Source organism: Cibotium barometz, chromosome 2, assembly GCF_041138505.1.
Source record: "Cibotium barometz isolate CiBa-2024 chromosome 2, ASM4113850v1, whole genome shotgun sequence".
Taxonomy (NCBI): Eukaryota; Viridiplantae; Streptophyta; class Polypodiopsida; order Cyatheales; family Cibotiaceae; genus Cibotium; species Cibotium barometz.
In genome coordinates, this window is record NC_141047.1 from 21,702,681 (window position 1) to 21,716,192 (window position 13,512).

Genomic DNA, 13,512 nt, shown 5'->3' on the forward strand with positions numbered 1-13,512 from the left:
ACAGGGCAAATTCTTTCTTTTCCGGCAGCATGCCAACAATACAATCTTGGGATGCATCATAGATCTATATGGAAAGCTATTGCAGATCTCTTACACCCTTTCATTCCGATTCCAACATTGGATGTAAGAGACAGGCTTCAAGATTGGCATCTTCAGTCTTCAAGTTCAAGATTATCCTCTCAATCTTTGCATCTATTGACTTCTATACAGGCTTATCGATTGATATTACCTCCTCCATGGATTGCTCAGCATGCTAATTCTCTTTGGCATCTGGATAAGTCTTTAGCTTGGTGGAAAGCAAAACTAACATTGATATGGAAGTTGAAAATGCCATTGAAACAGAGACTCTTTCTCTGGAGATGCATTGTCGGTATTTTTCCAGTGGGAGTCAAATTGGCTCAAAGAAGGATTGCCTCTCCTATTTGTCCAAGATGTCATCATACTACTGAGAGTGTTCCGCATTTATTGTGGTCTTGTTCATATTCCAGAAACCTTCTGGACAAGATCTCCTATTTTTTATCTCTCAGATTTTCTGCACACAGGTTCTACAAGTTTTTCTGGATGTTTGGCACCTTCTCAGCTTCTTTGTCACAGTATTCTCTTTTCTTCCATTGGATCAGATACTGGGCCTTATGGACCCTCTGGCTACAGCGAAATCATACATATCTGAATTCACCCCTTCAGCACCCTTATGAGTTCTTCCGAGCCTCGTTGCGGCAGTCCTTATATGATGCCGTGCATGAGGGAGATTTGGATGTTTCTTGTGTTCAGCTTTTTTTTTACTGTTTCTGATGGATAGGGCATAGGCTCTTTTCTTAAGCACTGCCCTGATCTTGCATAGAACTTTTTTACTGCTGTTTTTAAGTTCTAGGGTTTAGACATCCTCCTGATGTCAAACCCTTTTGTACATTTATGATATAATGCAATTTCAACTGGTTTTACAAAAAAAAAAAGTGTGTGTACATACATACATACACATATATGTATGTATGTATGTATGCACACACACATATACATATATATATATATGTATGTGTACACACATACATACATATATGTATGTATGTATGTATGTATGCACACACACACACACACACACATACATATGTATGTGTGTGTGTGTGTGTGTGTGTATCATGCTAGCATACCCATCATAGAAGCTCTCTCACTGAACTCAGGCCTATCTAGTAGACTTGACATTTAGCTACAATAATCAAAAAACAAGGATCTTTCACATACCTAAGCTCTGGTACAATAAGTATCTTTGCACTTGATGGGAGAAGAAAAGTATTCAATGAAGACTCGTAAAGATAACTCAAGCTTGAACAAATACCCAATCTAATATAATAGCAATCTAAAGGTACACTATATCCCCATATCCTGCACGCATCTACCCACGGAAAGTGCTTGTGTTCGATCATTTTGACAAAAAGTGTGAGGGATGAATCTATTGACATCATAACCAAGCCATATGATCCATGTGACAGTGCCATGTGCAGTGAACGGTACTTTAACCCAGGATCTCTAAATTAACAGCGCGATGTTGGATGTGTGAACCACTACGCCCACATGACCTCCCCAAAAAAAATTGAGCTGGTTTTTTTTCCAAGTAGAGATCCTGTTATTCAATCGACGATGTTGCGCCTCTCTCACGGTACTTGTCACAAGCAAGTACAATAAATTTCTATCACATTTATCACCCAGGCTATGCCAAATTGGGAGCTGCAACACCTGGGGGAGAGCTAGAAAAAATCGTGAGCTTCTAGGGAGCTGTGCAGGTCTTCCATCACACCCAAAGACATCTTCTTTAAGCATTGAAGCTAGGCCTAGAGGTACTTTCATCATTTATATCTCATTTTTAGTCATTTTCATGCATTTTTCTTGTTTTTGATTGGTTTAAAATTAGTTATTTCTATTCTCTGTAAAAATAATTGTAGAATAAGAGGTATTTTCATCATTTATATCTCATTTTTAGTCATTTTCATGCAATTTTCTTGTTACTAATTGGTTTAAAATTAGTTATTTCTATTCTCTGTAACATTAGTTATTTATATTCTCTGTAAAAATAATTGTAGAATAGCCTTAGGAATGTAAATTATCACGTTAGGCTATTAATTAGCATGTGTGCACAGAATTAATAGTTTAGCTTAGCTTAAACTGACCCCTTTATGTCCATCAACTGAGGCGAGGGGGAAGAACTCAAGACCAGGAGTCCAATAACTTACTAGCTCAGAAATGAGTTGTTTTATGCTCCACAAAGATCTACTTGACCTTACACCCCTCTAGGTAGAAAATAGGAAGCTCGGGAGGGCTAAGTAATGGAGGCACAGAATGCAAGAAAATGGGTCGCATATAAAGACATCCAAGTCGTCGTCATCAAGCAGCGTCCCACATACGGACGATGAGTCTAAGGGACCACAGATGCATACCTCAAACTGCAATGGGACATTATGGTAAGACTTGAGAGGCTTTGCACACCCCTATACAAAGAGGGATGTGATTTTTAACATAGTGACGACACATCCGGACACCCTGAGAGAGTGCTAACCAAGGTGTCCGGATGTGTCGGGATATCTATGGGGGTCTGCCTATAGGGACCAGATTCATACTCCTGGGGGAGTACGAGTCTCAGGAGGAGGGGCAGTTGTTCAGGTCACACCTTGGTAAGGTGCTCACAGTAGTAGTCAAATGGGATGAGGCAGCCCGATTCATATGGATACGCCTAACCCAGCTAGGATTTCAGATATTACGCATTGCTGTGCGTCACTTTTCACCCGAGACATCAGTTTCTGCACGTGACCTACTGCAGGATGGTGGACAATCGCCGTATGCCCCTCTCTTTGCAAACATTGTATATTTTTTCCAACGAGGAGACAACCTCATGTCGAGCGACTTCAATGTTTGGACAGCTAGCACGCAAGTGATATGTATGACTTTCATGTAGATCTAGTGTGATCTCGGGGATAGACCTGATGGCACGGATACAGCGGACCACAGAGGATAGAGGGCACATTACTAGCTATAGTAGGAGCTTTTTGGAGATGGGGGCCATGCATGAGCTCTTGGTTTTATAAGGGATGTCACGTTGGCCTGGCAGCTTGACCCATCCCCCACATTGGAGTGGCTCGAGCACTGTTGATTACTTGACGGGGTCTCCTGACCTCACGCCATACATGTGGGATTGATTTTACTATCCCACCACCACCTATTGGGGCTGATAATGCATACCTTGCCTTCACCATGTCTTGTTCTTCACCGTCACCCTTCCTGGACCCCCCATCTCCACTTTCATCTGTATCCACCTCCATCATGCTGACCATCTGTACCACTGTACTGCCGGCCTTAACCTGTCTTTACCACTTCCAGCCATCGCCTCACAGCTTACCTTTATTTTGCATGAGTCTTCCCTAGCCAGCTTCCATCACACAATTTTTTCCACCATTAACCTCAAAATGGATGGTATGATGATGAGCGTAGAGCCACACAGCTTCACCTCCTCTCAGGAAAGGAGTGCGCACGGATCTCTGCACGCGAAATGAGAGATCCTTGTGCTGCCTCAACCGTCTGTCTTTGCCCCCTCGTAAGTTTACCCCCGATCCCCTATATCTTATGCAACTAAAGTGCCATACATCTCTTGTCCACATACTTCTGAACCTCTCTTTGCGAATAAGCAGTGGAAGCTGCTTCTGATTTCATAGTAGTATGCTGGACATTGAAGGATAGCGTGCTCCTCAGTCTCAATTTCATGTGTATCGCATACTCTACATATTGGCTCTCAAGGCTCTCACGTAGGTGCCACCTCTCTCCCAACCTCAATCTGAATTCTGTGTAGAAGAGGGCATGCAGCTGTTTTACACACACACACACACTTAAACAGAGGTCAATATCACTAGTGTTATTAAAATAAATAGAGTATAAACAGCTTCAAAACAAGTAAAGCCAGATGCAAATTGACTACAGTGAACTCTACTGTTTTCAATCATTCATGAGGTCATCCATTATCTTAATATGGTTTCATTTTCCCAGTCAGTTATTGAAAAATAAAAACAGCATCCATTCCCATTTATCTGTATTAAAAACTGAAAGCTTTGTAAATAGAACCTCTTTTGTTTTCCCCGTCAGCACTTGATACACAGATAAAAGGTTGTTACACTCTGGCCTCTCTGGATTGTCAAACTCCATGCTGCACCAGAAACATTGATTTTGTAGTAAGCCAGGCCCTTTTACAAAAACAATCAGAGATTTGGAGAGAGTTTTAAGTGCTGGATTACGTGAGCAAATTTGATACCCGAGAAAGGAATCAGTTTTGCAACGCTTGATTTTGAATGTTATCGTCTGCAAAAGACCCAAAGAAACAAAAAAATCAATCAAGCATTTAAGTGGAAGAAGAAGAACCAGGACGTGGACAAAAAAATCAGGATATATTTTCTAGGTAATCCATACATCTGGGTTGTCCAGCATGTTGATCCGCGACTGGTCTGATGGCGCTGACTTTGACATCTGCACACAGAAAGGGAAGGGGGATTAATTGCAGGCAGTCTGAAGCCCAGAGTTTGCATGATTAAGCTCTCCTCCTTTGCAGAGAGGGGTTGTACAACGGAGCAGCTTTTTTTCTCTAAGTAAGCATAGCAAACAAAAGACATGCCTAACAAAATAGTAAACATTACGACAGTTCATGTAATAGATAAAAGCCTTATGTATGACATGCATTGAAATTGTGTTCTACAAAATGGCATATTTTGAAACGGAGAAACGGAAACGGCAAGGCTGTTAGGTGGTAACTATGGCACATAGCCATCATACAAGAAGAAAAATTTATAACAGCTACAGCCTCCAAGCAGCTATTTTAATCGATAACACACAAAGTAACAAATGCTCACCTTTGCTGTCCCATCAGTCAGAGACATGACACGTGCGCCAGCCGGGGGGATCAATGCCTCTGGAACCTGTGCCCATGAAAACTCCAATGCAGCTAAGATATATTTACAGTTTTTAAAGAAGTAACTATTCCAAAACAGAAAATGCTACTCTAAATGTGACTCGACACAACATGAATGTCTCCTTCTTCATTGCTGAGTATAAATAATCACATCATCAGAATGGAAGTAGCCCCCCTCAATAATCACCTTGAAAATTCTGCTTCCACGTCTGCACAAAACAAGATTCATGTTAGGCAACCCAAGGTACTAAAGCAATAGAAGCCGTATTTAAAATAACAAAAAAACATAAGATCATCATGCAACATCATAAGGTCATTTGCTTTCCAGAAACACACGCACAGGCTGATTAATGCATAAGGTTATAGCACAAGAAACAGTTGGTTGAAGGTGCACACAAACAGCAATGGCATAATTGCGTTTTGTTATTGGCACTAACGATCTCTTTATCATAGTCACCAGAAACGAGAAACGGGAATGGAAACGTTTGAGGAATGGAAACGGGGAAACAAGTTTTTAGGGGTGAAAACGGCTGTTTCCTGTGACAATATCACTTGGGAAACGAGAAACGGATGGGTTCCTGAAACGGAGAAACGTGTTTCTAGGGACTAAAAAGGCCATTTCCTGTGACTATACTCTTTATTGACAACTAGATAGGACATTATTTTCCTAAGACCAAGCTTAGTGTGATATGGCAGTTTCCTAAGACTAACCTCTTTCAGATACGGTGTCACCACCACCATTAATACTTCCGATTAATGCATAAGGTTATAGCACAAGAAAAAGTTGGTTGAAGGTGCACACAGACAGCATTGGCATAGTTGCATTTTGTTATGTCACTAACAATCTCTTTATTGACAATTAGATAGGACATTATTTTCCTAAGACCAAGCTTTATGTGACATAGCATCCTAACGTCTTTCAGATACAATGTCACCACCACCAATAATACTTCAAGAAGAGTCTTTAGCAGCTTGGTACAATAGTTGCAATGAAACATGTTTCATGCCTTTTGAAACTCGTGAAATGTTTCATACATTTCATACCTGTTTTATCAGCTTTAGTTTTTTTTTAAATAAAAAGTTTGTTATTGCTATCAAGTAACATACAAACTTTTTCTTTTGTGAATACGCTGTCCTCAGCAAGTGCCTGCAAGTGATGTCCTTGCAAAAACCCACTACTCAGATGCATTATGCAGTGAATTTTGGGCTCTGAACTCGCTATAAGTAACTCTCTTCAGATCTTCAATGAAAATCAGAATCACAGAAATCAAGTTTCAAAGTTCAAAATAAACAGTAAAGATAGGCAATTTGTGCATATTCTATACATTTTACAAGGATTTTAGGATGTTTCTAGGTTCATTGATGGTTTTTTCGAAGACTTTTGCCCCCATTAAGGTACAAAACATTTTTGAAATACTTTGTACGAGTATGAAACCTCCTTTTTTTGCCTGGAAACTATGTTCAGAACACACGAGGATCTGTCAGGGTGTTAAGTTTCAGATCAACCAAACAAAATTCAAATTGTACCCATCCCAGTGGTTAGAGACAAGTACACGTATAACATAGACCTCCGTTCAGATGCAAAGCATACAATTATGATGGTGTGACGGGTTAAGCAATGTGGTCTTTCCAAACTAGCCAACCAAATGCTTTCCAACTTTCATGTCACCGGCATTGGCTGGCAAGTCTCAGCAGGGGTCTCAGACACTTCATATTTAGTCATATTGTAATCAACTGGTTTTTACAAGAAACTAATACTAACCCTCCGAGCTTCTTCCACTTCCGACCTCCATAGAGGTTGTTGAACCTCTCTGCAATGTCGCGAGTTAATTCCAGATGCTGACGCTGGTCCTCACCTACTGGAACAAGATCACACTGCCAAGATAACATAAGTACCCAAACATAGAAAGCACTGCCTTTTTTGAAGTTCTAAAATAAAGGTAGCGAAAGTGATTCAGTCAATCAGTGAGTTCTAGGAACTCATCAGCAATGATCGCTTGAACAGGACAAGCAGACCAACCTGATAAAGGAGTATGTCAGAAGCCATAAGGACAGGATACATCAAAAGCCCACTCCCAACATTTTCATCGCCCTGCGTTGTCATGTCGAGTAAATTTATGTGAAAAACAACAAGACACAGAAACAGTAAACACGAGTCAGTTAGTGTGCCCTGGCATTACTTCTACATTTCTCCTCAGAATTTGAGCATTCCTCACACACGAAATCATGCCAACATGCAATCTTCAGCCATCATGACTCATCTTCTTTATTTCTAGAGCTGCACTTTCGGCAGTTTTGTAGGGTTCCTTGATTAATCCAACATGATGGCCAGGCATTGCTTTCTTGCACACCTGAGTCTGTATTTTAGGTAATGATCATACCGCCTTTCTAGACTTTTCTTTGAATTGAATCATCCTGCTCAACCATCCAATTGGTGTGATGCAACTGAGCAGCCATGTCAGTTCAGCATGTGCTGTTACATGAGACTGCGCAAATATGGAGGCCTGAACAAGAACAGCAGAAACTTCAGAAACTTCAGAAATCTTGCAGGGGGTGGCAAAGAAACACACAACATGCTGAAAAGCATGTGTCAGAAAATGGTGATAGACAGATTATAGGGGAATGAGGAAGCTTAACAAAATCCAGAGTAATGGTAAAAGGAGTTCACCATTGTGTTATGTGCACTAATTATACTGTAAGTAATTCAATGAATCTTTGAAGTACTTCTAGTTTTTCTTCTTCAACATAAAATCTTTAGAAGCAGCTAAATAGAAGCACAATCAACCTTTATTGGGTCGATTCCACATGCAATATACATGGCTGCGGTGTTTTTTGTTGCCTTTGATAGCTCCTCTGGTTCATGCTGCACTGTTATCTGCAATGCATCATAACGAGATGAGAAAAAAAGCCAAGATTAATGGCCCTAATCACCCCAATTAACAGGTTACCACCAAAGTAAATCTAAGACAAAAAGAACCTTATAATCAAACTTCGCAAAATGCCTTTTCTACTTGAAAGCTCCATAGCAAGTCACTTGATTAGCACTTTTTGAATCGAGTATTAAACCTTAATTTAGCAGCTAGAATCAAGAAAGCTCACAAAACACTTGCAGCTAGGCAATTTTTGACCGTGCTTACCGCATGCAAGTCCACAATAAAAAACATTGTGTTGTAGATGTCCTACAAAATAGCACACAAGAATCAGAACTAGAATCAACAATTCTTTGATAATGCAAAATAGTATGAAAACGTGGAACACCTTCAAAAAAAAGTGCAGTTACAAGGAGTCATACTCTCCTTGTGTTGCACTCAGTGCAACCAGCCAGGAAATGCCGCTATTCACGGGGTTTTTGTCATGATAAGACCTATGAACTCATGTGCGGATAAGGCCAAACGAATCCAACCATCCCGCCGCTCAATAAAAAACACAGGGTCAAAAGAGTTTTACGACCTTAGGCTTAGCAATAATGTGTGCGTGATATCACTACGATAGGCTTTTCCCTTCATAAATGCAATACTCTGCACTAAGGACCGAAGTTAGGCCAGCCCCCCTGATAGGGTCTTGCATGATCAACTTTGATACAACATTTTTTATTTATTTTTGCAAAAAAGAGTGGCTTCTGCTCCATCTTGGTGATTCATGAATTTCATGGCTGACCAAAAGCAAGCAACTGTGGTCACTTTGAGCTGTGAAGCTGAGAGTAAGACAGCTTTTACAACTACAATTGAGTGTGTTTGGCTTAGACGCCTTATGGCTGATTTGGGCCATGCTTGCACTAAGTCCATTGAGGTGCATTATCATTATGTCAGGGATAAACTCTCTATAGGGAATATCAGTTTGATTTATGTGCCTACACATGGCAACATGGTAGATTTGTTCGCGAAGGCTCTTTCTCGTGAAAAGTTTGAAGCTTTTGCATAACTTTGGGCTTATTGCCTTTTGGGGATTGATCAACCATATTCTTGTACATATTCACAACATCACTCTAGGAGAGATTTGTAGACTCTATGTCATGGTAGTGTTATGTGAACTCATCTAGGATCACGTTGGGGCAGGTTTTCCCTCTTTAGGAGGTTTCCTCCCCCCACATTGAAGGGTCTACTTATCTTTTGTTCTTCGTACACATTTTATTAATCAACCAATCTACATCGAATTGTGTGCTCTCTTCCCTCTCATGCTTCTCTGCATCTCAACAACTGTGTGCATTGTTGCCGCCTGTTGCAACCCCGACCTCAACAACAGTCAGGTCTACGTTGCGCACTATCACCTAGGGGTAGTAGCTTGGGTGACTAAGATAGGACCTCCTCTTTCCTACGAGGAGGGAGTATGAGGACAGGCTCTTTGGCTTTCTTATTGCAGGATTGATACAGTACCCACCCTCCCCGTTTTCTTTTGCCTCTTGTGGGGGGTTTTGAGCATGTACACTTAGCCTATGGCTGCTGTTTTTAACTAATAGAAGGATCTCTTTCCTAGGAAAAAAAAGATCCGTAGGCTTAGTATCGCTGCACATCAGAGGTATGTGAATAGGACTGCATGACAAATGTATCAAACGTCTATGGCCCGACCTGGTGTATGGACATGCATGCATAAGGCTTTTGCTCATGTGGGCTGCTGTATAGCTGTATGGTTAGCTGTGCAGTGTGCACAAGTATGGATGTAGAAACTCTGTATTGGTTGAGTTGGCACATGAATGCTACTGCTGCACTGTATCGACAGTACATGGAGGCTTGAGAGCTGAGCCACAGGCCCACATGTGTAAGAAGGTTGGGATTTTACTTAGAGAGCTGAGAGCAAGTTCAAGTCTGGTCAGCAATAGAGAAGATATATCATCAACGAGAAGATCTTTCTTTTTATGTATTGTTGTTATCAAAGTATGAGACCTAGGTTAAAAAGTTTTGCCAGGCTGCAGCACGTGGGATGTCAACTTCCAAAATTTTCTAGTTTCTATTTTGTTGGAGTCATGGATTCTCTACCCGGGAAGTCCCCCCAAAACCTTAATTAAATATTGTGTTTGTTATGCTCCATCATTCCCTTTTACCCCTACTTAGAGCAAGGGGGGGGTTGTTGTCACGTTACAGTAGTGGAAATGCGTCAACGACGGAGGAGAAGAGCTCTGGATCACTACCCAGCCATAGAGGGAATGAGGATAGGGATCCTCACCGCCGGACATATATAGTGGCCTACCTGTCCACGCATGTACGGCCACCCGTGGGACTAAGCCCGGGCCCTAAACCCCGGCCTGCTCGCCGTCCACGCTCCAATGGACGGTCTCGGAGGCTGGTCGAGCTCCTGGTAGCTGCTATGAGCTACCTAACCTTACTCCCCCCTTAAGCAGAGTTTTCATCCGCGAAAACGAACTCCGAAAAGTTCTTGGTTAACGTACTCAAGCACTTCCACGAGCACACCTCATCCTTGGGATCTTTCCACGAGCACACCTCATCCTTGGGATCTTTCCACTTAACTAACAAGTGCCTCTCGGTACACAGTGTGCCTCGTGTTCCAATCTCTAAATCCGAGAATCCTCTAGGGTTCATGTGAAATAGATGGTTCTATCAACTCCACCAAAACGCTTGGAGAAACTATGTTCTCCTTATGGTCAACGGTTTTTCATGGTCTACTCACGTGAAAAACAAGATAAACTCAAGAGCTCTCCGGCAACTCAAGTTTTTACGCTAATCCACCAACCTTCTTAAGGATTTTAAAGAGACTGCAGTATCTAGGTGAAAGTTTTTCACACTTTCCCGTCTTTAAAGTCTCCGACTTCACAGGGACTTTCAGACATACGAAGTCACCTTCTTCAAAGGCTACTTCTCTGCAAGCCATGTCTCCATACGTCTTCGCACGATCTTGTAGGCTTCGTACGCTATCTTTTGCTGCCTGCAGCATATCTTGCATGTCTTCAAGGAACTCCTTGACTGACTGTAACTTCTCCTTCGCTAGCCCTACAGCTATAGGAGATCTCGGCTAGAAGCCATACATCAAAATGAATGGACTAAATCCAAATGCAGCAGGTACTCTCCCAATTGGATTATTGTTTACTGACATACGCACGAAGCATGTCTTCTAACCCTTGGTTGACTCTTTCGGTCTAACCATCATTGCGGATGATCAACTGTACGCCTCCAGTAGTGTCCAACTTTTTGAAGACTTCCCTCCAGAAGTGACTATTGAACTTCCTATCTCTATCAGAGACTATATCTGCAAGCGAGCCATGTAGTTTGTAGAGATGTTCGGTGAACAACTTTGCTAACTCGGGTGTTTTCACAGTCTTTTTAGTAGCTATAAACTTGACCATCTTGGTCAATCGGTCAACCACTACCCAAACCGAATCATTCCCTTGATTCGTTCTAGGTAAACCCATGGAAATACTTTCCCATTTCCCTTGGGAATATCCAATGGATGCAATAAACCAGGCACTCATGCTTATTGACCTGACATTTAAGGGTCTACTTATCGTTTATACTTCGTATACATTTTATTAATCAACCAATCTACATTGAATTGTGTGCTCTCTTCCCTCTCATGCTTCTCTACATCTCAACGACTCTATGTTGTTGCAACCCCGACCCCAACAACAGTCAGGTCTGCGTTATGCACTATCACCTAGGGGTAGTAGCTTGGGTGACTGAGAGGGGCCCTCCTCTTTCCTACGAGGAGGCAGCATGAGGACACGCTCTTTGACTTTCTTATTTAAACGATTGATACAGTACCCACTCTCGATAGATTGTCATAGCCCTAGTCTCCGAGGACTATTCAGAAATGGGGGATCATCAGCAGCATAGCTGCATGGCAGATATGGCGGGCCCATTTCCAATGAAGCCATTGAGGGAAACCCCCGCTCCCGCGCGAACGGGCCCGAGTCCATCTGTTCCATTTGGACTGACATCATTCGTACCCTCCGTGGCTAGTGGGGTAGGCTTCAAGGCAGATCAGATCGCATGCATAGACGGCACAAGGCCTACTTGCACACACGGTGCCCCTTTCTTTCCAATTGGGCCAACAAGATTACTTGGCATTATAGGTGTGCCGGAGTGCACCCCCCCCCCCCAACTTATAAGGTAGTTGCCCTCGGAGAGTGGCCAGCCATGGAGGGAACCACCATCCCCGTTTTCTTTTGCCTCTTGTGGGCATGTACACTTAGCCTATGGCTGCTGTTTTTAACTAATAGAAGGATCTCTTTCCTAGGAAAAAAAAAAGATCCGTAAGCTTAGTATTGTTGCACATCAGAGGTATGTGAATAGGACTGCATGACAAATGTATCAAAAGTCTCGCATCCAATGCATCCAACAAAAGGGTTAAGCCAAATCCTGGAACGACGGTTCGACCCCGTCCCTAGCCTATTCTTTTTATTGAAAATTATAAGAACAATTATATGTTTGAAATTCATGTCAATGACCCGACCTGGTGTATGGACATGCATGCATAAGGTTGTTGCTCATGGGCTTCTGTATTGTACGGATGTAGAAACTCTGTATTGTTTTGTAGGCATATGCTCACTTATAGTAGTGCTATGTGTGAACAGGGCTTAACCAAGGGCACTTTTTCCCATGTGGTTTTTCCCCTTGGACATCGAGTGTGAAAGGACACATAATATATTTTGTAGTTCTATATTATATGGATGTGGCACACATGCAAGGGTTGACTTGCATTTTGTGGATACCACACTTTTGGCTCTCTCTCTCTCTCTCTCTCTCATTTCTGTGTGTGAGCTTCTCAACCTTGCACCTAACCCTAATGTGCAGGTTTGTGTGTGTGAGTGTGTGAGTCCAACACCCAACATTTGGTATCAGAGCTGGGAGCTGGGAGCTGGCCTTGGAGAACTGCTGCTGGAAAAATTTCTGTGAAATTCCGTCCGCAGGCTGCCAAATTCCGTCGCTTGCGTTTTTCCGTCCTTCAGATTCCGTCGCCGCTGTGTTTCCGTCCGCCGGTTCCGTCCAGTTGCTCCACCGTCCGGCCGCCAGAGACGGGCGGCACTAGTGGGGAGCCCACCACCTCTGCCCAGCCTCCCAGGCGGCGCTTCCTCTGCAGCCGGCGCCGGCCAGCTCCGTCAGCGCTACAGCCGTCCCGTTCGGGCCGGTGCTACTCCAACGGACGCAGCGCCGTCCCGTTCCGGCCGGTGCTACTGCAGACTAGCCGTCCCAACGCGCCCCGGCTCCCGTCCCGTTCGGCCTCCGTCGCCGTCGCCTCGCCCAGCGTCGTCCGAACGCTTCCGGCCAAGCCTCTCCGTTCCGGTCGGCGCCTTGCGCTCCGCCATAGCAGCCGACGTCGCCGGCTCACTATTCCGTCTCGACCCGTGCCTGCTCCGGCCATCCTACGCCGGCGACTCCAGTCGCCCTCCGTTCGCGCCTGCAGTCTTTACCGTCGCCCGTTACAGGCCATACGCGTTAGCTAGCGACTCCAGCGCCCGTCTCCCCGTCGGCTGCCCGCAGCCATCGTAACTGCCCGCCACCAGCTCGCCTGCCCAACACCAGCACGCCTGCCCGCCTCTGGTTGGTTCGACTCCCTCCAAAGTCTGCATCTTCAACGACTCTCAACATTTGCAGCTTTGAGTCTTCCTCATCGTTGAAGTCTCC

The 13,512-nt window shown here is 43.4% G+C and overlaps 1 protein-coding gene across 2 annotated transcripts in view; it reads right to left on the reverse strand.

Moving 5' to 3' along the window:
• OVA4 (Nucleotidylyl transferase superfamily protein) overlaps positions 1-13,512 on the reverse strand; it is a 100,917-nt gene that overhangs the window by 29,433 nt on the left and 57,972 nt on the right. For both annotated transcript variants that reach the window (XM_086815424.1, XM_086815433.1), the window contains 10 exons: positions 8,077-8,118; positions 7,725-7,814; positions 7,321-7,443; positions 6,960-7,031; positions 6,702-6,814; positions 5,127-5,148; positions 4,881-4,946; positions 4,444-4,500; positions 4,289-4,335; positions 4,102-4,183 (listed from right to left, as the gene is read on the reverse strand). In XM_086815424.1, the coding sequence (XP_086671550.1) occupies positions 4,102-4,183; positions 4,289-4,335; positions 4,444-4,500; positions 4,881-4,946; positions 5,127-5,148; positions 6,702-6,814; positions 6,960-7,031; positions 7,321-7,443; positions 7,725-7,814; positions 8,077-8,118 (714 nt within the window). The remainder of the gene's footprint in view (positions 1-4,101; positions 4,184-4,288; positions 4,336-4,443; positions 4,501-4,880; positions 4,947-5,126; positions 5,149-6,701; positions 6,815-6,959; positions 7,032-7,320; positions 7,444-7,724; positions 7,815-8,076; positions 8,119-13,512) is intronic.